The 23,582-nt window shown below is 36.7% G+C and overlaps 1 protein-coding gene and 1 long non-coding RNA gene across 4 annotated transcripts; both read right to left on the reverse strand.

Moving 5' to 3' along the window:
• Nucleotides 1–1,319: 1,319 nt before the first annotated feature.
• Nucleotides 1,320–23,211, reverse strand: LOC126583307 (phenolic glucoside malonyltransferase 2-like). 3 transcript variants are annotated; one of them, XM_050247646.1, is made up of 3 exons: nucleotides 22,945–23,211; nucleotides 21,522–22,636; nucleotides 1,320–1,794 (listed from the first exon to the last, which is right to left on the reverse strand). In XM_050247646.1, the coding sequence occupies exons 2-3, from the start codon at nucleotides 22,604–22,606 to the stop codon at nucleotides 1,491–1,493; spliced, it is 1,389 nt and encodes a 462-aa protein (XP_050103603.1). In that variant the 5' UTR covers nucleotides 22,607–22,636; nucleotides 22,945–23,211; the 3' UTR covers nucleotides 1,320–1,490. The 3 variants fall into 3 exon arrangements, with proteins under 3 accessions (XP_050103603.1, XP_050103604.1, XP_050103602.1); XM_050247647.1 differs by lacking the exon at nucleotides 1,320–1,794 and adding an exon at nucleotides 21,069–21,416 and having other exon boundaries at nucleotides 22,945–23,210; XM_050247645.1 differs by lacking the exon at nucleotides 1,320–1,794 and having other exon boundaries at nucleotides 21,069–22,636; nucleotides 22,945–23,209.
• Nucleotides 14,757–20,100, reverse strand: LOC126583308 (uncharacterized). The gene is made up of 3 exons (XR_007609716.1): nucleotides 19,701–20,100; nucleotides 15,467–15,680; nucleotides 14,757–14,919 (listed from the first exon to the last, which is right to left on the reverse strand). It is a non-coding gene; the product is annotated as an uncharacterized LOC126583308 (long non-coding RNA).
• Nucleotides 23,212–23,582: the final 371 nt, after the last annotated feature.

Genomic DNA, 23,582 nt, shown 5'->3' on the forward strand with positions numbered 1-23,582 from the left:
AAACAAATCGAAAAAACCAGATATCTCTTACCATGTCAGCTAAAAAACGTATCTTTCAACCGAGTTGGCAAAACAGGATAAAGTGGAACCAAAAAAGGAAAAATTAAGCCATAAGGAAGTTTAGTACTTTTCTAATTATTCTTATCTATAGTAATTAATAAAACTCTCTAGGGTCAAAAGACAAATTAGTCTTCTATCACACAAAAAAATGATGGGTAATAATGTAATTTCACAAGTCCAAATTTTACTATTTTTTATTGAAAAAAAAACCGAAAACAAAAACCTTCCACTCCCCCCACATTCTCTCTCTCTCTCTCTCTCTCTCTCTCTCTCTCTCTCCCTCTCTCTCTCTCTCTCTCTCCCTCTCTCCTTCTCATGTTCTAAAAAAAATGTGTACATACACACAAAATGTGTAGGCAAATGCTACTTAGTTTTAAGATAAGACTAAAAAAAAAAAACAATTTGGAGAAGGATTATGCAAGATTAGCTATTCGTCAACAGTCATGTCCTAAGTACCAACCCTTTCTCAAAGGAAAAATGATTGTTGCAGCCAGAACCCTCCTTTGCCCCCCACTCCACCAAACGTCCCCTATACTAGTTTTTATTTAAAAAAAATAAAACAAGAGAGGGGATAGACCAATACTCACAAAAAACAATTAACGAAAACAATATGTTCTTGTTCATAAATTCTTCAACTCCAACCACTTAATTTTTTTTCCATAGCTGCTCATATAGTGCTCTAGTCTTGACTCTTGATCCAATAGCTTAAAGATTTCATGGCGAACATCCACCTCCTCATCATCACTGTGCTCCTCATGATATAGTTCACCGACAATATTGTTGGAATTCATCTCATTCCCTCCGTTGATTAGTCTCGGATGGCTCCGACTACCTCCATATGTTTGGTCATGTGTAGAGGACATTTTGTTGACAAAAGATCTTCCCAGAACAACATAGGATGAGTCCTAGGACTTGGTCACCATGTTTCAATAGGTCAATGTGATATTATGATAATCGACATAAATTTTATTGTGAGTAGCAGATCTTAAATTATTTCAAATTTAATAACATCAGTCTAAACATTTATAAGTTCAACATATTGGAAATTTGATGCAGAATTCACTTTATTTGATTGAATGTGTAGAGCATTGTGTGAAATGCAATTCAATAATGGTGTTAAAGGGCGACCCCAAGCCAACAAGGTTCCCCGCTTTGCGAGGGTCAGAGGAAGGGGGAACGTCTATCATGCAGCCTTACCATTACTTTACAAAGAGATTGTTTCCACGACTCGAACAGTGACATTTCGGTCGCAAAGTAAATGAAAAATATGATGAACATGAGTTGCACTCAAATCTCATATAAGTTCATTCCATGAAAATTTATACAGAATCCAAATCAAACAGATAAAGATGCATCATAAACACAACTGACCATCTTCCTCAGATCAAATTATTAAGAGCAAAATACATAGAGGGAAACAAAAAAAAAAATCAAAGTTGTTCAAGTCCTTCAGCAAATAGAGAAGCAAAAGCCTCCATAGAAAGTTTTTTCAAAGCCAAACCAATCTCAACACCTCCTCCACCGTTCTTGCTATCTGAAAGAGAGATCGCTCCAGTCCTATCTATCGAAACGAATTCAATTGTCCTTGGTCTTCCCCATCCAAAATCAGCTGCATCATATAGCTCAAACCTATGCGAACCAGCAACAGAAAATATTCTATCAGTACTAGTCTGTGCATCGAACATGGTTGGTATCCAAGTCTCCATCCCGTTCAAAACACCGTCAGTGTCCAACCTTTTTATAGCTGCACTAACCGCAGTTAAGGCCACGAACAACCCATCTTCTCCCATCAGGTCGTCTGTTTCTGCAATTACACCATGGGGTGTAATGCAATTCCCAAGATATGTTGCCGGTAAAGGAGGGTCTAAGCGAGACCTGCAGTCCACGTTAAAGATGAGAAGTACTTTCTTTGTTTTGATCTCCTCAGCCTTCACTAAGCAAACCCATGTATAGGCACACGTTAGCGAAAACGTTGACAAATGAAGTGGTACTGAATGACCAGCTTGGTGCTTCTCCTTTGCCATCATAGACATCACTGATTGTCTTAGGGATTCTATTTTGGCACGTGTGATTTCGAAGCTACCTCGAATCAAGCTTCCTGCACCTGTAAACTCTAAAGACATTAAGGTTCTATTGTTGGAGCCACCGTATCTTAGCCAGTCCTTCGAGAAGATTGCGTGGAGCCCTGCCGGGTCTTTGATGGCCATTCTGTCATAACTTGGCAACAACGGCGAAAACAGTCCTTGTCCTCCATGTTTGCATATATGAGCCCATGATTTCATAAACATGGTTGAAGTCTTGCCGTCAAGGACAGCATGGTGCACGGCTGATCCAATGGAAAAACCGCCGGTGGGAAAGGCGGTGATTTGCAATGCTAGCACTTCAGCTTGGTCATGAGACACCGCCAAGTGGGGTATAAGAGGATGGTATTCTTTGGCCTCAACGCTAAAGCTGTTGCTTGAAACTAGATGGTAAAAATCAGCATTAGACTCAGCTATTGTGAGCGAAACGGCGTTGCCTTTGACATAATTGATAATGGGAGGAGAGTCTTGAGGCCAGGTGAGATTTCCTGCTAGAGGTACAAAGTGTTGGAGGGTGACGGAGAGCGAGGTTTTGAGCTTCGGAAGTATGGAATCAAAGAAGTGTGATGTGTTGAATGAAGGTATTTCGAAGAAGAAAACGCGTTGAATTGGTGGAAACCTTAGCCACAAGATATCAAAGAAGGTTAGAGGAAGAGACTGATCATCCGGTGAGCTTGGATTTGGGGCTGCCTTGCAAACCTCAACCACTTTGATTGAGCTTGGTTCTGCCATTGGAGATATGGAAGAAGCTTTAGTGCAGAGCTAAGAGAGGAAACAAAAATAAATAATACAACTCAGTTAGCATTCAATCGGGAAAAAGTTGACTAATGCAAGAGATTAAATTTGTAGATAAATATTGTAAATTAAATAACATATAAGTTGATGATTAGATTATTACCTAAACGTTGATAATGTATTCATTCTTATTAGTAACACATTATTTAGTTTGTAAATTTTATCTACAAATTTATTCTCTCAAACAATAATTCAAAAAAAATCTGACATACTCTTTTTCTCGTTATAAAATACGTCGAAAGGTTTCGAATTTGAGTGCTGACGCGATAGAAGATTATGGTGATCAATTAGACTAAAGCTCAAATCTTTTTAATGTGTGTATATATTATATAATATGTAAAAAAGCATCTTTATTTTGACTTTTTGTTTCGTTTTAGAGGCTGAATCTTCATCGACAATATACTAGCTTCAGCAATCGCACTGCCAGACAACCAGGTAGAGCGACAGTCCACCTTAAAAACCAATATAATAGCTTCAGTCCACCTTAAAAACCACTATGGCCCACATGAATAGTTATTATTATTCATCCAGATGAATTATTATCTATCCATCTATAATATATAAAGCCAGAGCCCCACTTTGGGGTCACGGCTTCAACAAAAAACAAAAGGATAAAATTGCCCCTCAACCAAAAAAATTCAAAAGAAGCCACTATAATATATCAAATAATGCATAGGTAATTTGGTCATTATAAAATAGAATATAAAAATAGGAAAACTAATGAAAATGACTTGAAAACTTTGAGTTTTAATGATAAGGACAAAATAAAGGGTAAAGTGAATAGTACCAGGATTGACTTTTTAGTGTAAAAATGTGGTTTTTCGTTAAAATGAACAGTACCGGGTGCTTTTCGTTAAAGTTCCCTATAAAAATTAGTAGTAAGAGAGAAAAGAATAAAAAAATAGAATTAGGGAAGGATGAGTGAAAGTTGATGGTGCCCATGTGAAGGGGAAAGAAAAATATAATAAAAAATAAGAAAAATCATGAATATTGTGTTTAAAATATATTAAGAAGCGTGTAATGCTAGTTATAAAAAAGTCGTTTGGATGCGGATAATAATGTTATTAAATAAGTTGTCAAATGATTGTTTTTTTTTAATAAACGATATTATCTATATTAAGGGAAATGAGGTGGGTTTAGCCTCACAATGGACTAGCAATAATGTGATTCAATTAGTTGTTTATTAAATATTATTTTCTTTATAAAAATGCATTTCGCACGCGGATATTAATATGATTAAATTAATTATCAAATCATTGTTTTTTTTAACAAATGATATTATCTACACTAAGGGGGAGGGGTGAGCTTAGCCTTACAATGGGCTAACTGACACGCTCCGACCCTGATATTCTTTCGAATATCAGGATAGACACGTGCTGGGCGACACCCAAGGTGACGAAAGCCATTAATTGATTACAAGAGTAATGATTAGAAGAAAATATTCATGAATAACGTCAGAATTTAAGAGTAATTAACAACATCCACGGAAGCGTCTAGAATGAACCAGACACAGTTTAAAACCAGATTTAAAAAAAAGAAAGAACATTACAAGATATCACACAAGTGGGTGATGGAGTGCTACTGGTAGGGGAATGCCTCGTACGTCCAGTCATAGTCCTCGTTTCTATGACCTGAATGGGGGCGCAAAACAAATGTGAGTGGACCAAGTTCATATGTACGATAATAATGAAACAGTTATCAAGATACTAACCCCCAAAGTTTATATAAATGAAAACTACTAGCATAATAAGTGATGGATTTAATAAAAATCCTAGCATGCCAAATGTCTCAAAACTCATATATAGCGGAATATCATCGCAGAAATCAAAACAATAAACGTATCATAAATCGTCTCGTAAACGCGGTGTGCTACTAGAAAGATCACTGAATAAATATAACTCCCGGCCCAATGCCTGCACCTCAGTCTCTGTGCCCGTAGCTAGAGATAACTCCCTCCCGGCCCAATGCCTATCTCCGTGTCCCTCAGCCTTTCGCTAGGGATTATTTCTCCCGGCCCACATGCCAACACTAGATCCTCGCCCCAGGCGGCATAGTCTCTACTAGGTACGCACAAATATTTACGTCTATCTTAAATAACCACTTCATAGCATAGGTTACCGATCATCGTCTACACTATAAAGAGGGGTTCAAAACACGTTCTAGCATCCTATCGTCATCTATCATATAGTCTACCAGTTCATGATTTTTATAGAAAATACAATATATTAAAATATAGCTCAATATAGGTTAACCATTAATTTCTCACCAAAACACGAGACGATAATCAATATATTAAATCATCAGGCTTCACATAAATCAAATTATAAATCTGTAGGCATGCTAATCATTTATGCATCAAATCATGTAATTTTAGAAGGGGTCCACTCACAAATATGCCTTAGCAGAAGAGTCGTGCGAATAAGGATACATAATTTCTCCACTAGCAATTTTACCTAAGAACAAGAATGTAATAATTAAATAAAAGGATTTTCTAAAAGATTGGTTTAAACTAATAAAATAAGGGAATTGGGTTTGGATGGGTTTAGGGTTTGGAAAAGGGGTTTGGGCTTAAGCCCAAACATATATTTAACAACACACACACACACACATGCATGTGCATGCCTAACACACACCCCCAGGCACAAGGCCTTAAGGCCTCACTGACAGAAAACAGGGCTTTAAGCCCTTGATTTAACTCCGGCCCAAGGCCACTCAAACTAGGGCCTGAGCCCGAGCCCTTTGGGTTTTAAAACTAAATAACTAAAAATAAAAACGGAATGGGTTAGAGCAATTCCACCGGGGACCAAATGTCCCAGCCTCCAGTCCAAAAACCAAGCCAGGCCTCTGTCAATCAAGTCCACCCCAACAAACTGACTGGTACCCAGCCCGAGCTGGGCAAGAGCCCAGCCCAAAAGAGACTGAGACAGAAACCGGGGAAAAAGCTGGCGCGTGCACTTCACGCAGCCGTTTGGCGAGTGCCCGACAAGCTTTCAGACGCCGGGGCCCGCGTGCAGGCGCTGTCAGTCCCCCCCCCGAGTTGCGACGTGGCTACCTCTCTGCCGTTGGATTTCCAACGGCTAGTTTTCTAGACCGTTGGATTTCCAACGGTAAAAAAATTTTAAATTTTACTTTTAAACTAGACCGTCAGATCAAAGATCAACGGTCCACGTTTTTTTCACAAAAAGTAAATTAAAAAAAAAAAAAAAAGGGCCCAACGGTCAGAAATATGACCGTTGGCCACGTGGCAACTCCCTAGCTCTTGGATTTGAATATTTTTCAAATCCAACGGTCCAGATTAATTAACTATATTAAAATTCATTAAAAATTATTAAAAAATACAGAAAAATTATTAAAAAATACAGAAAATTTTAAAAAAATTACAGAAAATTTTGAAAAATGTTAATTTTTTTTCCTATAAATACCTAACCCTCATCTTCTACCTTTACACCACATTCCAATATTTTCTACACTTTCTATACTATCTACATTTCAATATTTTCTACACTTTAAGAGAAAAAAATGTCTTCGTGGAAGCTCATTGAAGATGTTACGTTGTGTGAATGTTGGGTTCACACTACTCATGATCCGATTACGGGTAATGAGATGGATAAGCGAGAGATGTGGAGTAAAATTACGAAAGCGTTTTGTGATGTACATGGAGAAAACGCCAGAACTAGTCAAGGTCTTCAAGGTCGTTGGAAAAAACTCAACGCATCATTTACTTGTTGGAAAAACGTCATCTCTCATGCTTCCGGTAACCTCTGTAGTGGGACAAGTTTAGCGGATCAGGTGACAATATTTTTATTTATTTATATGCATTCCACTCACATTAATATTTTGATTTATTTAATTTCGTATGTAATTTTTATCTTATTTCTTATGTAATTTTTATTTAATTTCTATGTAATTTTTATTTAATTTCTTATGTCATTTTTATTTAATTTCTTATGTCATTTTTATGTAATTTATATGCATTCCACCCGTATTAATATTTTGAATTTATTTATTTGTGTTACACCCGCATTTTTTAACACTATGTTATCCCACTTTTTTATAGACACTACAAGCTCAAGCATTCTACAATTCAAAGAACGGGAACAAATCATTCAATAGATTGGAATGTTGGCAAATTGTCAAAGATTGCCCTAAATACAAAATTGTGGCAACTGGTCCAGAAGTTGTCATGCACGGTATGGGTCTACATAGTTCTCCAGAACCAGACATGGCCGAACAAGAAGCCGACACATTTCATGACACGGAAGGGACGGCTGAACAAGTGCCCGAGACCCAACCGACTCGTCAGTCCCTAAGGCCTCTAGGTAAAAAGGCGTCAAAGAAAAAAGGTAGTTCTTCCAAAAATGACTACACTAAATATATGGAGGAACTTGCTCGCCAAGGTGAACTAAACTTGGCACGAGAAAAGGCTAGAGATGAGGAAAAAGTTGCTGCTATGGCAGCAATATTAGCAGCTACTGAGGCCCGTGATGCGGCGGCTGAAAGACAAAGAGAAGTAGTTAATCGAGAGAACGAGCTGGTTAGAGAAGCACTTCATCGAGAAAATGAATTGCTTCGAGAAGAAAGGATGGCTCAAGCAGATCGTGACACTATGAGCAAGTCTCTAGTAGGACTGTCTCCGAATTCTAAATATTTTTGGACATCGGAAAAAAGAGATGCCATGTGTAGGAGGCGTGCAAGAGATGCGGAAACAAGTCAAGGGGGTTCTAGCTACACAAATCATGGCAACCAAGATCCTAGCACCACATATCCTAACTCGAGAGACTTTATTTAATTTCTTATGTATTTTTATGTATTTTCTTTCTTTTTTCTAGTAGAACTTTATTTAATTTCTTATGTTTTTTCTTTTTTTAGGTTTGAACTTTATTTAATTTCTTATGCAATTTTAATGTAATTATTTATTTAATTTCTTTTGTACTTTATTTAAACACATGAAATAAGATTACATAAACTCACCAAATAAATTTAAAAACAAAACACACTACATAGAATTACATAAACTCACCAAATAAACTTAAAAACAAAACACACTACATAGAATTACTTAAACTCACCAAATAAACTTAAAAACAAAACACACTACATAGAATTACTTAAACTTAAAAAAAATACAATTTATTCTTCAACCACAAGCCTCATTCTAATTATCTTCGCCTCCATGCAATCCCCACTGGTGCTCAATCAAGTCATTCTGGCGGGTTACGTGCCAGTATGGCTCTTGCACATTAGTGTACCGCTGAACGATCAATTCATTGTAACGTCCATCACGTTCCAACGGCTCGTGTTGCACTGGATCTTCGGTCCCATCATGAGCACAATAAATACGTGTTCTTGAGTTGTTCATCGGATCTGGCTCATATTCATCGACGGCATCATAATCATACTCATCTTCAACAATCATGTTATGGAGAATAATACACGTCATCATGATGGATCGAAGAGCCTCGACATCAAACATTCTAGCTGCAGCCCTGACAATCGCCCAACGAGCTTGCAGGATACCAAAACAACGCTCGACATCCTTCCTACACCCTTCTTGACATTTTGCAAAGTGTTTTTCCTTTTCAGTCTGTGGATGTGGCACTGTTTTGACAAATGTTGACCACCTTGGGTAAATGCCATCTGCAAGGTAGTATGATCCCTCGTATTGGGTACCATTAACCCAATATGTGCATCTCGGCGAGTTTCCTTGCAGCAGTTCGTCGAACACTGGGGATTGGGCAAGGACATTTAGGTCATTTTGAGCTCCTGGAACACCAAAAAAAGCATGCCAAATCCATGTATCAAATGAAGCCACCGCTTCCAAAATGATGCTTTTGGCTCCTTTTCTGTCGCCATATGCTCATTGCCACGCACTTGGACAGTTTTTCCAAGTCCAGTGCATGCAGTCGATGCTTCCAATCATGCCAGGGAAGCCTCGCATCTCACCCTTCCTCAGAAGCCTTCGCATGTCCCTTGACGTAGGTGTCCGGAGGTACTCTTTGGTGTAGAGGGCTTCAATTGCAGAGCAAAACCGCATCAGGGACTCAAGAACAATTGTTTTTCCCATCCTCGCGATCTCATCCACTTGATCTGCAGATGCTCCATATGCAAGCATTCGCAAGGATGCCGTAATTTTTTGCTCGGGAATAAGACCTAGAACATGAAAAGCATCCTCTTTTTGCACAAAGTATGAATCATGGTTGCAAATATCACTCATGATTTTGTTGAACAAATGTCGTTGCATTCTAAAACGCCGTCTAAAAACATGATCAGGGAATATGTTATTGGGAATAAAATAATCTTCCAATAGATTTTTACCTCGTTTTTCCCTTTTTCTATCGAGGTTTGCAACACGTCTTGGTTTGGCTATCTGACCCACGGCTTCCATGACACGGCGGGAATGTGAGGCCTTCTGCCTTCTATGGTGATCATCCTCATCCTCCTCCATGAAGAAAGCCTCATCTCCACCTCCACCTTCCTCGAGATTGGCCAATTCTGCCTGTTGTGCCAACAACCTTTGTTGTTGCTCTTGCAACTGCTTATACACCCTTCTTGAAGAAGACATTGTAATAAGAACTCAAGATTTGAAAATGATGAACAAGGATTCTGAGCTAAAAATAAGGATTGAGCTTGGTGTGAGGATGGATGTAGGGATGTAGGGTTTATATGGACAAAAAAAGAAAGGATGAGGTTCTGGACAATGCCACGTGGCACTACGTGATTGGTTGAAAATCTTATCGAAATCTTGGCTAAATTATTGTAAACCGGAAGTGACATGTGGCGTGTCAGGATTGGTCGAGAATATTATCGAAAATCTATCCACAAAATAGTACGTTCGGATAATGACACGTGGCATGACGTGATTGGTTGAAAATCTTATCGAAATCTTGGCTAAATTATTGTACCATGGAAGTGACACGTGGCGTGTCGGGATTGGTTGAAAATAATATCGGAAATCTATTCACAAAATAGTACGTTCAGATAATGACACGTGGCGTGACGAGATTGGTTAAAAATCCTATCCGAAATTAAAACTATTTTATTTTTTTATTCTTTATTTTAAATGGGTTAAAAATCTTATCCGAAATAAACTTAAAAAAAAAACACACCAAATAAATGCGCTGGGTGCCAGCGCATTTTTTTAGGGGTGGAGATGCCTTGGCCTATTACTGTTCACTCCAGTCTATTACTGTTCATTTGAGTGGATAAATGCGCTGGGTGCTGGCGCAAAGTCCACAGGGGTGGAATTGCTCTTAGGGTACTGGGCTAAGGCAAAACGGGCTGGAGGCCCGCAGGAAAGGAAATGGGAAAGGCCGGTTGGCCTTGGCTTGCCGAGAGAGAAGGCCAGAGCTGCTACAGCTCCGGCCACCTGAAAACTGGAGCTTCAAGCTCCGATCTAGGTACGATAATGAAGAACAAGGAGAGAGGAAGAGATTTATACCTTCCAAATACTGTAACTCGGTCGGAGGTGACTGGAAAAGCCCTCGGAGTGCACGGGTTCGCCGGAAAAATGGGTGTGCTCACCCCAAAACGATCCCGAGGTAAAACCTACGCAAAAATGGAAGGTTTAAACTTCCAAATCACAACCAAAGTTCAACCTGGGTAAGAGAATGAGGGATCGAGACTTACCCCTACTGAAACAGGAAGAAAACTCGTCGGAGCTTTGCTCCGAGCCGTCTATCTCGCTGGGCAGAGATCCCTGCTTCGTAGAGAGTCTATCCGGGTGGTGCTAGGGTCCTCGCGAGTCCAGGGGGAGAGAAAGATACGAGAGTTTGAGGGAGAGAGATACACGGGAGAGTTGAGAAGGAGAGAGCTACGGGAAAGAGAGACAGAGAAGAAGAGAGTCACGGGGGTGGGGGACAGAGAAAAGGAAAAGAAATGGAGTTGGATGATTGACATGTGGCGGCTTGGGGTGAAAATAACAAATTTTCCAATTATTTTGGGGGTGGTTGTAACACTAACAATAATGTGATACAGTCAATTGTTTATTAAATATTATTTTCTCTATTCTTAATGTAAATTTTATAGAAACCGATTTTATTATGTGAATTCAATTGCTTTAATTGGTTTATGAGGGGTTTCTTCTAGCATGATATAAAATTATTCATTTACTTCAAATATTTGACTTTTCTTTTGTCAATTTACGAATATAAATACATTTAAAACGTGTAAGTAGTGCTTAACACGCTGTGATTCAAAAAATGCATTCTGCAAGTGCGTGAGCGCGTGCATGAAGGCTAGTTATATATAAAGAGAGAGGAAAATGTGAATAGTGCTTTGGTGTCACCAAGCTTCAACAAAAGAATTGGACAAAAATGCCCCCAAAACAAAAAACTTCAAAGGCATCCCAAAATAATGCATCAAATACGGCATGAGCATTTTCATCATTTTAACAATATTTTTTTAATAATTAATTAATTAATTAATATTTTTTAATTAGTATCTTACAATGACCTAGCAATAATGTGATTCAATTTCTTTATTTTTAAACACTTTCAAAACATCTTAAGATATGTGTAATGCATGTTATAAAAAAAAAAAAATTCACACATGGATAATAATGTGATTAAATTAGTTCTCAAATTATTTTTTTTTAACAAATGATATTATCCACACTAAGGGGAAGGGGTGAGCTTAGCCTCACAATGAGCTAGCAATAATGTGATTCAATTAGCTGTTTATTAAATATTATTTTCTCTATTTTAAATACGTTCAAAACATCTTAAGAGACGTGTAGTGCCGGTTATAAAAAAAGTTTTTCTCGCACGCGAATAATAATGTGATTAAATTAGTTGTAAAATGATTTTTTTTGTCAAACAAAGAGAGAGGAAAAGGTGAATAGTGCTTTGGTGTCACCAAGCTTCAACAAAAATAATTGGACAAAAATGCCCCAAAACAATAAACTTCAAAGGCATCTTAATAGTATTTTTTTAATAATTAATTTTTTTGTGGTTTTTTTTTATAATTAGTACCTCACAATGGGCTATCAATAATATGATTCAGTCTCTCTGTTTTTAAACACGTTCAAAACATCTTAAGAGGCGTGTAATGCCGGTTATAAAAAATTTCATTCGCACACGGATAATAATGTGATTAAATTAGTTGTCAAATGATTTTTTTTTAACAAACGATATTATCTACACTAAGGGAGAGAGTGGGCTTAGCCTCATACTGGGTTAGCAATAATGTGATTCAATTATTTGTTTATTAAATATTATTTTTTCTATTTTAAACACGTTCAAAACATCTTAAGAGGCATGTAATGCCGGTTATAAAAAGTCTTTCGCACGAGGATAATAATGTGATTAAATTAGTTATCAAATGATATATATATTAGGGGTGGGCGCGGTGCGGTTCGGTGCTTTTTCAAGTGAAACCACAACCGAAACCGAAACTTTTTGCGGTGCGGTGCGGTTTTGAAGCCAAAACCGAAATGAAACCAAACCGTTTGATTCGATTCGGTACGGTTTCAGTTTGGTTTTTGAGAAAAAATGTACAATTTAAAATATACACTTATTTATGCATAAGACGGTCTTATTTTCCTCATATATTAATTAAGACGATCTTATGTCCTAACTTTGATTAATATTAATACTTACTAAAGTAATGTCCTAACTTTGAATTTCAATGCCATAATATTAATGAGTTTTTTTTTTTTTTGTCAGATTGGCATGTTGAATTCAATGCCATAATCCACCAGTGCTCCAAAATAGAACAGAACAAAATAATTCAATGCCATAATCTACTAGAGAACAACAAAACAGAAATAAACAAACGAAGAAAGAAAGTGCTAATGTTATTTTGTTATTCCAGCCCCCTCAAATTCAATATGACCGATGCTCATTGTCATTGCTCAGTGCTTACAACAGAAATAAACATATCCAGTAAATATTTGTTTCTTTAGGTTCAAAGTGAGTTGCTTATTTGAATCACATATCCAGTAAATATTTGTTTGAGTTAGTGTAGTCTCCATGATGAAAATTGTATGATTCCCAACCCAATAAACACATATTTAGAAAATGTAACAGCTTGTCTATAAGGGTTCCCCAACCAACAAAAAAAAGGTCAGAGAACATGTTTCATCTCGTCCCATATTAAAGATTCAAAACTAGATGATAATGATAGTCTAGTAACCTAGTTGAACTAATTAAAAGTTTAAAATATAACATTTATTTATTAATTTTATTATATGGTGCTGTTTTGGTTTCGGTTTCGGTTTCGGTGCGGTTTTGAAAACCTAAAACCGAAACCAAACCGTTTTCTTTGCTGCGGTTCGGTTTCGAAACCAAAACCGTTTCAAAACCGCAAAACCAAACCGTTCGGTGCGGTTCGATTCGATTCGTGTTTCGGTTCCAAGTGCCCACCCCTAATATATATATATATATATATATATATATATATATATATATATATATATATATGAACAAACGATATTATCTACACTAAGGGGGAGGGGGTGGGCTTAGCCTCATAACGGGCTAGCAATAATGTGATTCAATCAGTTGTTTATTAAATATTATTTTCTCTTTTCTTAATTTAAATTCTATACAGACCGATTTAATTATGTGAATTCATCTATTTTAATTGATTTATAAGGGGTTTCTTCTAGCATGATCTAAGATTATTAATTTACTTCAAATATTTGACTTTCCTTTTGTCAATTTACGCATATAAATACATTTAAAACATGTAAGTCGTGCGTAGCACGCCGTGATTCAAAAAGTAATTTACGTATATAAATACATTTAAAACGTGTAAGTCGCGCGTAGCACGTCATAATTCAAAAAATGCATTCTGTACGTGCGTGAGCGCTTGTATGAAGGCTAGTTCATATAAAGAAAAACGAATGAGTTACTATGCATGCACAATATTTCACTATTCATTCAAGGAAAATTTGTAAAATGAATAGTGTTGCTACAATAACCTTTTGGCCTATAAAATGAGAGCATACGGAAGAAGAAGGGGAGGAGAGAAAAACATACCGAGAAAGAAAAGAAGAGAGAGGAGAAGAATAAGAGAAAGAAGAGAGATACATAATAAAATACAGTGAGCTGGGCTAGAGAGAAGAGATAAAATAATGAGAGTTATCTTTGTACTCCTATTATTTTAGTTAATGAAAGAAAATACTACTGTTGCTCCGAGGACATAGGTACACTTGCCAAACCTCGTAAATATTGTCTTATTTACATTATGTTCCACTGCACACATACCGTCGATTTTACAACACTATGTATTTTGTGATTTTTGTTTCTCATCCTTCTTCTTTCTGCTCATGAACTAAGCAAGTACACTGAATATGTGTGCCGGCACATGTTACACAACTTTCACATGTGAACCGATTGATGTCCCACTTAGGTTTGAAATGTGAGTGATTTGTTCATTTGTGTCTCTACCAAACTCGACATCTCATAATAAGCTTTAAATCACTTAAAAAGAGAACAATATCGATGCATATTTGGACTTAGTAGTGGACACTTGCAAAACTTGTCACACAAAAAATAGTACCTGAGCCTAGTTAGGCTTGAAACGTCATTGGAGATGGAAAGAAGCTTAAGTGAGGAATCTAATGACCATATATATATACACATGTATGTGTGTATATATAAATACATACATGTATGTATATATATATATATATACATATATGTATGTATATTCAAACTAGATGTATAGCTTCATTCTTCCGTTAAGAGTATTTGGTAAATGACAGTAGTTGTTGATCACCAACATATATGTAAGTTTTGAATTTTGTAGATAATAAGTTCGTTTTAATTCCACTATATATTTAGTGTAAACTAGAAATATGGCCCGCGCGTTGCTGCGGGATTAGAAACCATGTTTCAAAGCTATAAGAAATTGTTACAAAAGTTAATGTTATTTACATTGAAAGATGTTTGAGCTTTTTAAAAGAATTTTTACATGAAGAGCATAAATTAAGTGAATGAAACTCTTGGAATTCTTTGAACCACTCTATGAATAGCATGACCTGTAAATGATTGATTGTGTAACAAAAATTAGTAATAGAAAAACTTCCAACTCTTTCTAAAAAAGAACATTTCCGACTCCAGTTGATTTAGGCAGGACTGGGGAGATAAAGATGAGTATTTTCTTCCTTGACCAACCAAATAATGGAAGGGAAGGAATTTCAATTTCTCCCCTTCTTTTCCCCTCTTTGCAGACTACACACGCCATTCAGAAAGCAATCCACATATTTAATTCCTCTTGTAGCCATATCTTCTAACCCAACCCAAATTATATACAATTTATTTAATAATGCAGTCATCTTCCAAAAATAAGGTCCAAATACGCAATCGGTTCCACCTTGCATGTCTATATTTCTATGGATCAGAACAATCTGCAATGCACTTACTCCCATTCTAAATCCTTGTAACTTACTGGGGTAAAAAGACAATTCCCTTGCAAGAGTAAAAACACTATGTTTGCTACTACTTAACTTAAATACTTGCGCCAACAACAATAACAATAAAAAATTAGCACAGAAAACGTAAGTCCGTAAAACACAAGGTACATACCACATGCAATGAATGACACCCTCAGAAGCTGATGCTTCTTCTAGCCCACATATGGCACCACCTATGAAACATAGCTCCCTGTAATGGTCAGGAAGAACAATAACACATAAAATAATGAAAGAACAGAATCTGATGGTGGAAGCCAATACCGAACCGAATATAATTAAAATTACACATTAAGAATACCTCCATGTACTTGTTCACTTGCTGCCACCTCTGTTGGAGCAATAATAGAAAATATGAGAAATAACAATATAATTCCAATGATAATAATCATAAAGAAATTCACAACATCAATTATATATGAGATTAATATAAACTACTAGAGTGAAAGTTAGAATAACTGACAAACTTGGAGATTGAGGCTTGCATAAATGCAATATCCTAAAGATAGAATTTCACCCCTACTCTTGTGCTTGTAGTTCAATAGGCGTCCATCTCCCAGGATTCAACAATCTATAATCCGAAGTCAAAGCACTTCAATCTTCGGACTCTGGCGAACTTTATATATTCCGTACTCTCAAGACACGACTCGGAATTTGACACACGAATCATTTGAGAAACAAAGTTGGGGAAACCCTATTTCTCAAGAGAGTAACAATTAACTCTATTTTTCTATATTTAATGATAATGGTTTCATGAGTTTATATAGAACCCAAGTACTTTTTGTTAAGGAGATGTAACTTTTCATCTACAAGTATACATCACTTATAAAGAGAATACACCTAAACAACATAACCTTTCTAAGAAATTGGTTAACACTATTTTTCATTCAATTATTAAAATTATATATTACAATATTTCATATTATAATATATAATTTCCAACAATCCCCCACATGAATGAAAAATTAGGAAGAATTTGAGAGTACAGGCGGACAAGAGATGCATCGGGAGAGGTGTCTTTTGGACTTGAACCTACCCTAGTGAATACTTATCGGGTTTACTTGGTGACGCAGTGGATGTAGAAGATCTTGAACTGTTCACCGCAGCAGTAAACCGAGACAATAAGCAACACACATCACTAATCCTAATATATTACGGTTCATACGGTTGTGTTCATTTTGGTCCTGAACAAATCCCGGATTCATGAGAGCTTTAGAGAATTTAGCCATCTCATTCTCATAGAAGCGACCCATTTCTACTCTCACATAGGTGACCACTGATTAAGAATAGTCTGCTCTATTCCTCTTATTTATAAGATATCACTGTCATTAAATATAAATATACACCCTAAAACTTCTGCAGACAACACACTTCTTCCATCATAGGAATGAGGTATATAGTGTGTTAACTTCTTTGAATCATGCCCAACCAGTTTGCCTATTGAACTTAGACCATGGGATCTCCAATCAACTAAGTTAGGTTTCCGTCCGGCTGATTCATTAGTTATGTTGGCTTTAGCCTCATTCCCCTCGATGATCAACTTACTCTCTAGTCAAACCTTTAATATTTGGTACCATTTAGGTTGACTATCTTTAATGGTGTGCACAATCCATCTTTTGAAATTATATTTCATACGAGAATAGTTGTTTGACATTATTTGAAATGTCAAGTCCTCAAAATTATATTAGGACTTAATTACTAAGTAATTTGCTAACACTAAGCACTTGGGTAAACTCCCCCACATTTAAGGTATTTGTAAGAAGATCTCTAATCTTGTCATATCTTAAACAAGTACTCATTACAAGAGATGACATCTTAAATGTCGTTCAATTAGCAAATTACTTTTAACCAACCCCCACAATTCTTTCATAATTGTAGTTTCTTTTAATGCTATCATTAAATCGATCACATTTTCCACTTTAAGTAATGAACAACTAAGATAGACTTTATCTATCTTTTTAGGCATTCACGCTTCACTAAGCTGTTACAGGAAAAGCTTTTAAAGGCTTTCACACTTTATCATCTGAGTTTTTAAATTATCATGGGACTAGAATCCCCGCCAAAGAATGTTGATCTTAAATTTCATTTGACTCTTCCTCGCTATGACTAGTAACAAGAGAAAGCAAAACTCTTATCATTGCAAGGTATTCCCAAACTTCCAATGTCTAATTCTTCTCAAGGGAATCGGCTTTGGTTTCATACATGACTAACATGAAAATATCCAAGCCCACGCTTGCTTATTATAAAGCCATATTGGGTCTAATGCATTTTGCAAAATGCTCCCACATTTTTAGTGTCTTGTCATTTCTTTCAAAAAGACCTTCACACTTTTAATCCAGTCATCGTCTTTTCAAGATGATAATAACTCATCTAAAATGAGTTCAAAGATTTAATTTGAATACAGTATCTTCTTTTGTTATCACAAAAGCTTTCTTACCATGAGTAACCATTGATAAAACACACTCATTGGTTGCCATTGCTTACTAAATAAGCAACATAACGTCTTTCTGCAAAGTTATAAAAGATCCCCACACTTTTGGTGTCTTATTGTTCTCAAAGGACTTGGCTTTTAGTCTGGACCATTCCCGATTTATGGCAAACCCAGTTTTGTGGTTTCCATTATACATAGTTTCCATTTATACGGAACTATCCTGTAAAACTCAAGGACATATTAACTCACTTAAAACTCTGAGATAATTCACTATGGCCTTGAAGCCTTCGCACATCTGCCTAATAGGGATTAACTGCATCAATTATACAGATGCAATTCCTTTCTGCAAAAGGAACTTTTCCAAGAACTGCTACGAGTTTGGCAGAACCACATCTAACATCCAAGCTAAACCCAGTACACCACAATGGCCGTTCTACACTTATTGTAGATGATACAAATTTTAAACTATAAAATTTCACTTGGTAACCAACAATTCTCTTCTACAAAGAGTCAACGTCAAACATGGTTTGTAGATGGATCTCCATGATATGCCTAACATAAGTAAAATCTTACTGATAGGGATATGCATGTGCCTATGAGGTGTCAACGAACAGTCATATTGTTTCATCCATCTATGTGCAAACATAACCGATTGACACAAAAATAACTCAGATATTACATAAAGGTCTTTAAGCATAAAAGCATACAAAGAATATTATATAATGTAATTTTCATCATCCCTAATTTCTGATTAGCGACAGTTTTGCAATATATCTTCATGCTTCAGTATCTCAATTTTCTTCTTTTTTCCAGAAGAAATTGAAAACACCACAATTAGTTATTTTTAAACTAACTGCACATTTATATATAATTGATCATGTATTTCACAGAAACATGTATCTAGAATTATACTTCAGTGATCTAGATTAATGCATAAACTAACTGTATAATGCCAAAGTATGTAAGAAATGCATGATCCTCACGCCCTGCATATATGCATCTTACAATCACATATCACAAGAACTTATCGCCATTCTCATGTCTAATTTTAAGAGTATTGAACCAACAACAGTAACGTTAAATGGCAAAAAGAATTAAATAAACAATAGCTTAACAACCTGCCCATTTCGTTCTTAATGAAATTCAAGAACAATATTTTCACAACAATATGCATGCGTTTCAAAGTTTTAAACGGCAGTTTCACTAACATATATTCAAATCATTCTTTCCTACTTTCTCAATATAATTATTTCTTAAATCCATATTTTTCTAATTATTGCATAAAGAAACTTCTATCTTTAGATTGTTGGAGCAATAATAGAAAATATGAGAAATAACAATATAATTCCAATGATAATAATCATACAGAAATTCACAACATCAATTATATATGAGATTAATATAAACTACTAGAGTGAAAGTTAGAATAACTGACAAACTTGGAGATTGAGGCTTGCATAAATGCAATGTCCTAAAGATAGAATTTCACCCCTACTCTTGTGCTTGTAGTTCAATAGGCGTCCATCTCCCAGGATTCAACAATCTATAATCCGAAGTCAAAGCACTTCAATCTTCGGACTCTGGCGAACTTTATATATTCCGTACTCTCAAGACACGACTCGGAATTTGACACACGAATCATTTGAGAAACAAAGTTGGGGAAACCCTATTTCTCAAGAGAGTAACAATTAACTCTATTTTTCTATATTTAATGATAATGGTTTCATGAGTTTATATAGAACCCAAGTACTTTTTGTTAAGGAGATGTAACTTTTCATCTATAAGTATACATCACTTATAAAGAGAATACACCTAAACAACATAACCTTTCTAAGAAATTGGTTAACACTATTTTTCATTCAATTATTAAAATTATATATTACAATATTTCATATTATAATATATAATTTCCAACAACCTCTTCCTCCTACATTATACACATTAAAATTACATGGGGTGCTGTAATTTTATTGTTTTCAGTTTAATTAGTTTTCTTATCATATCCTTGTTGGAATATAATACGTGTTTCATAGCGCTTTATGACTTGATCGCATATGATCTTATGCTCCACGACCTTACCAAATTGTGAAAAGAAGCTTTCGAACTCATGTGATATTCAAATTGAAAATCCTTAGTGAGAAGATAACGATTAATCAATTGTGCAATGAAAAACATAACGAACACAGCCAATGGAGAAAACAATTACAACAACCTTTCATTAACCATGGATGGAATACCGGCAACCAAACAGAAAACTAGAAAAGAAAGTTGAACTGAACACGAAAGCCAACTCGATCGATCTCGTCCGCCTCGGCTAGGTATGGTCCTCAAGCTCGTGACCGGTAGCAGCCGGATTAACTTCCTGAGGATTTTTTTTCTCAGAGCTCCATACGCCAAAAAAAGAATATAAATCAACACTATATATATAAAATCTCCAATTCTTGAGACCGCACAAAGGATTAGGGTTTGTAATCGCAGAGGCGTGCGTGGCCCTGAAAGGTTTGGGATTCCAAGAGGAAAGAGATGGGTTTTAGAGAGAGAAAAGTGTTCAGTATATATACTAAACTGCAAGCTAAGGCGGGTACAAGATATTTCCCAAATCTTATTTCTAATCAACAGATTATTACTGGCACTACGATCAACAACTACTAACAGATAGGATGCTTAGCACTAACAATCAACAATTACTAACAGCATCCTATCACCAACATCCACCTCCTCATTATCATTGTGCTCCTCATGATATAGTTCACCGACAATATTATTGGAATTCATCTCATTCCCTCCGTTGATTAGTCTCGGCTGGCTCCGACTACCTCCATATGTTTGGTCATGTGTAGAGGACATTTTGTTGACAAAAGATCTTCTCAAAACAACATAGGATGAGTCCTAGGACTTGGTCACCATGTTTCAATAGGTCAATGTGATATTATGATAATCTACACAAATTTTATTGTGAGTAGCATATCTTAAATTATTTTCAATTTAATAACTTCAGTCTAAACATTTATAAGTTCAACATATTAGAAATTTGATGCGGAATTCACTTTATTTGATTGAATGTATAGAGCATTGTGTGAAATGCAATTCAATAATGGTGTTAAAGGGCGACCCCAAGCCAACAAGGTTTCTCGCTTGGCGAGGGTCAGAGGAGGCTTGGCGAGGGTCAGAGGAGGGGGGAACGTCCATCATGCAACCTTACCCTTACTTTACAAAGAGACTGTTTCCAAGACTCGAACCGTGACATTACGGTCACAAAGTAAATGAAAAATATGATGAACATGAGTTGCACTCAAATCTCATATAAGTTCATTCCATGAAAATTTATACAGAATCCAAATCAAACAGATAAAGATGCATCATAAACACAATCGACCATCTTCCTCATCAAATTATTAAGAGCAAAATACATAGAGGGAAACCAAAAAAAAAAAATCAAAGTTGTTCAAGTCCTTCAGCAAATAGAGAAGCAAAAGCCTCCATAGAAAGTTTTTTCAAAGCCAAACCAATCTCAACACCTCCTCCACCGTTCTTGCTATCTGAAAGAGAGATCGCTCCAGTCCTATCTATCGAAACGAATTCAATTGTCCTTGGTCTTCCCCATCCAAAATCAGCTGCATCATATAGCTCAAACCTAGGCGAACCAGCAACAGAAAATATTCTATCAGTACTAGTCTGTGCATCAAACATGGTTGGTATCCAAGTCTCCATCCCGTTCAAAACACCGTCAGTGTCCAACCTTTTTATAGCTGCACTAACCGCAGTTAAGGCCACGAACAACCCATCTTCTCCCATCAGGTCGTCTGTTTCTGCAATTACACCATGGGGTGTAATGCAATTCCCAAAATATGTTGCCGGTAAAGGAGGGTCTAAGCGAGACCTGCAGTCCACGTTAAAGACGAGAAGTACTTTCTTTGTTTTGATCTCCTCAGCCTTCACTAAGCAAACCCATGTATAGGCACACGTTAGCGAAAACGTTGACAAATGAACTGGTACTGAATGACCAGCTTGTTGCTTCTCCTTTGCCATCATAGACATCACTGATTGTCTTAGGGATTCTATTTTGGCACGTGTGATTTCGAAGCTACCTCGAATCAAGCTTCCTGCACCTGTAAACTCTAGAGGCATTAAGGTTCTATTGTTGGAGCCACCGTATCTTAGCCAGTCCTTCGAGAAGATTGCGTGGAGCCCTGCCGGGTCTTTGATGGCCATTCTGTCATAGCTTGGCAACAACGGCGAAGACAGTCCTTGTCCTCCTCCTCCATGTTTGCATATATGAGCCCATGATTTGATAAACATGGTTGAAGTCTTGCCGTCAAGGACAGCATGGTGCACGGCTGATCCAATGGAAAAACCGCCGGTGGGAAATGCGGTGATTTGCAATGCTAGCACTTCAGCTTGGTCATGAGACACCGCCAAGTGGGGTATAAGAGGATGGTATTCTTTGGCCTCAACGCTAAAGCTGTTGCTTGAAACTAGATGGTAAAAATCAGCATTAGACTCAGCTATTGTGAGCGAAACGGCGTTGCCTTTGACATAATTGATAATGGGAGGGGAGTCTTGAGGCCAGGTGAGATTTCCTGCTAGAGGTACAAAGTGTTGGAGGGTGACGGAGAGCGAGGTTTTGAGCTTCGGAAGTATGGAATCAAAGAAGAGTGATGTGTTGAATGAGGGTATTTCGAAGAAGAAAACGCGTTGAATTGGTGGAAACCTCAGCCACAAGATATCAAAGAAGGTTAGAGGAAGAGACTGATCATCCGGTGAGCTTGGATTTGGGGCTACCTTGCAAACCTCAACTACTTTGATTGAGCTTGGTTCTGCCATTGGAGCTATGGAAGAAGCCTTTGTGCAGGGCTAAGAGAGGAAACAAAAATAAATAATACAATTCCGTTAGCATTCAATCGGGAAAAAATTGGGTAATCCAGAGACTAAATTTGTAGACAAATATTGTAAATAAATAAATAAAAATCGTTATTTTAGTTAATTAAAATGATTTAACGATCCGTTTGGTTGCCGAGAAACCGCGGAGGATTAGAAAACAAAAATTTCTGGAGATGTGATATTTTAGTTCCTATTATTCCTTGTGTAATTATATTTCTAGGTATTGGAAATGGAAAACTGAATTAAAAATGGAATTAAATTAAGAAGCCGGCGGGTATTACCTTGAAAGCGTGGATTTTAAAGGTTTGGGGATGAACAGAATAGGGATTTTCCCACCAACCAAACAGAAAACTGGAAAAGAAAGTTGAACTGAACACGAAAGCCAACTCGATCGATCTTGTCCGCCTCGGCGAGGTATGGTTCTCCCTTACTCGTTCTCTTCAACCCTTGCAGAAAATCCTCTCATCTCTCTGCAAATCCCTCGTAGCCATCGAAATCATCCCATCTCTCTGCAGCGCCTGTCCCGCAACGCCTGCGCCCATTCAGTCCCAAACAGTGGTGACAAAAGTGCCCTCAGAAATGTAAGTAATGGCAGAAGCACACAGCCCACCTGGCAGTGATGTAAATAACGCAAAACCGAGGGTCCATTTTAGAACAGACTGGCAAAACCGTAAATATTTCGAAATCTGTTCAGAGACAAAATTACCCTCCTAACTTTTAATAACTACCTTCCAACCCAGCCCTAAATCCCATGTCTTTATTGTAAATAAAGCAAAACCGAGGGGCAAACAACTTTAGAATAGAAGATAATATATCGTGGTGCTATGTCAGTATACAAATTGTAAGATATGTATGCTAAAAAGTTAATAACTTAAAAATTAAAATTTTCTACAAATTCTATTAAAACACGTGGATGCAA

The sequence above is a fragment of the Malus sylvestris genome, chromosome 9, assembly GCF_916048215.2.
Source record: "Malus sylvestris chromosome 9, drMalSylv7.2, whole genome shotgun sequence".
Taxonomy (NCBI): Eukaryota; Viridiplantae; Streptophyta; class Magnoliopsida; order Rosales; family Rosaceae; genus Malus; species Malus sylvestris.

Coding starts and splice junctions, on each gene's coding strand:
- LOC126583307 (XM_050247646.1), bottom strand. CDS start 22,606: ATGGCAGAACCAAGCTCAATCAAAGTAGTTGAGGTTTGCAAGGTAGCC. Junction 1,795..21,521: donor GTTAGTGCAGCTATAAAAAG/GTTGGACACTGA, acceptor AGCTATAAAAAG/GTTGGACACTGACGGTGTTT.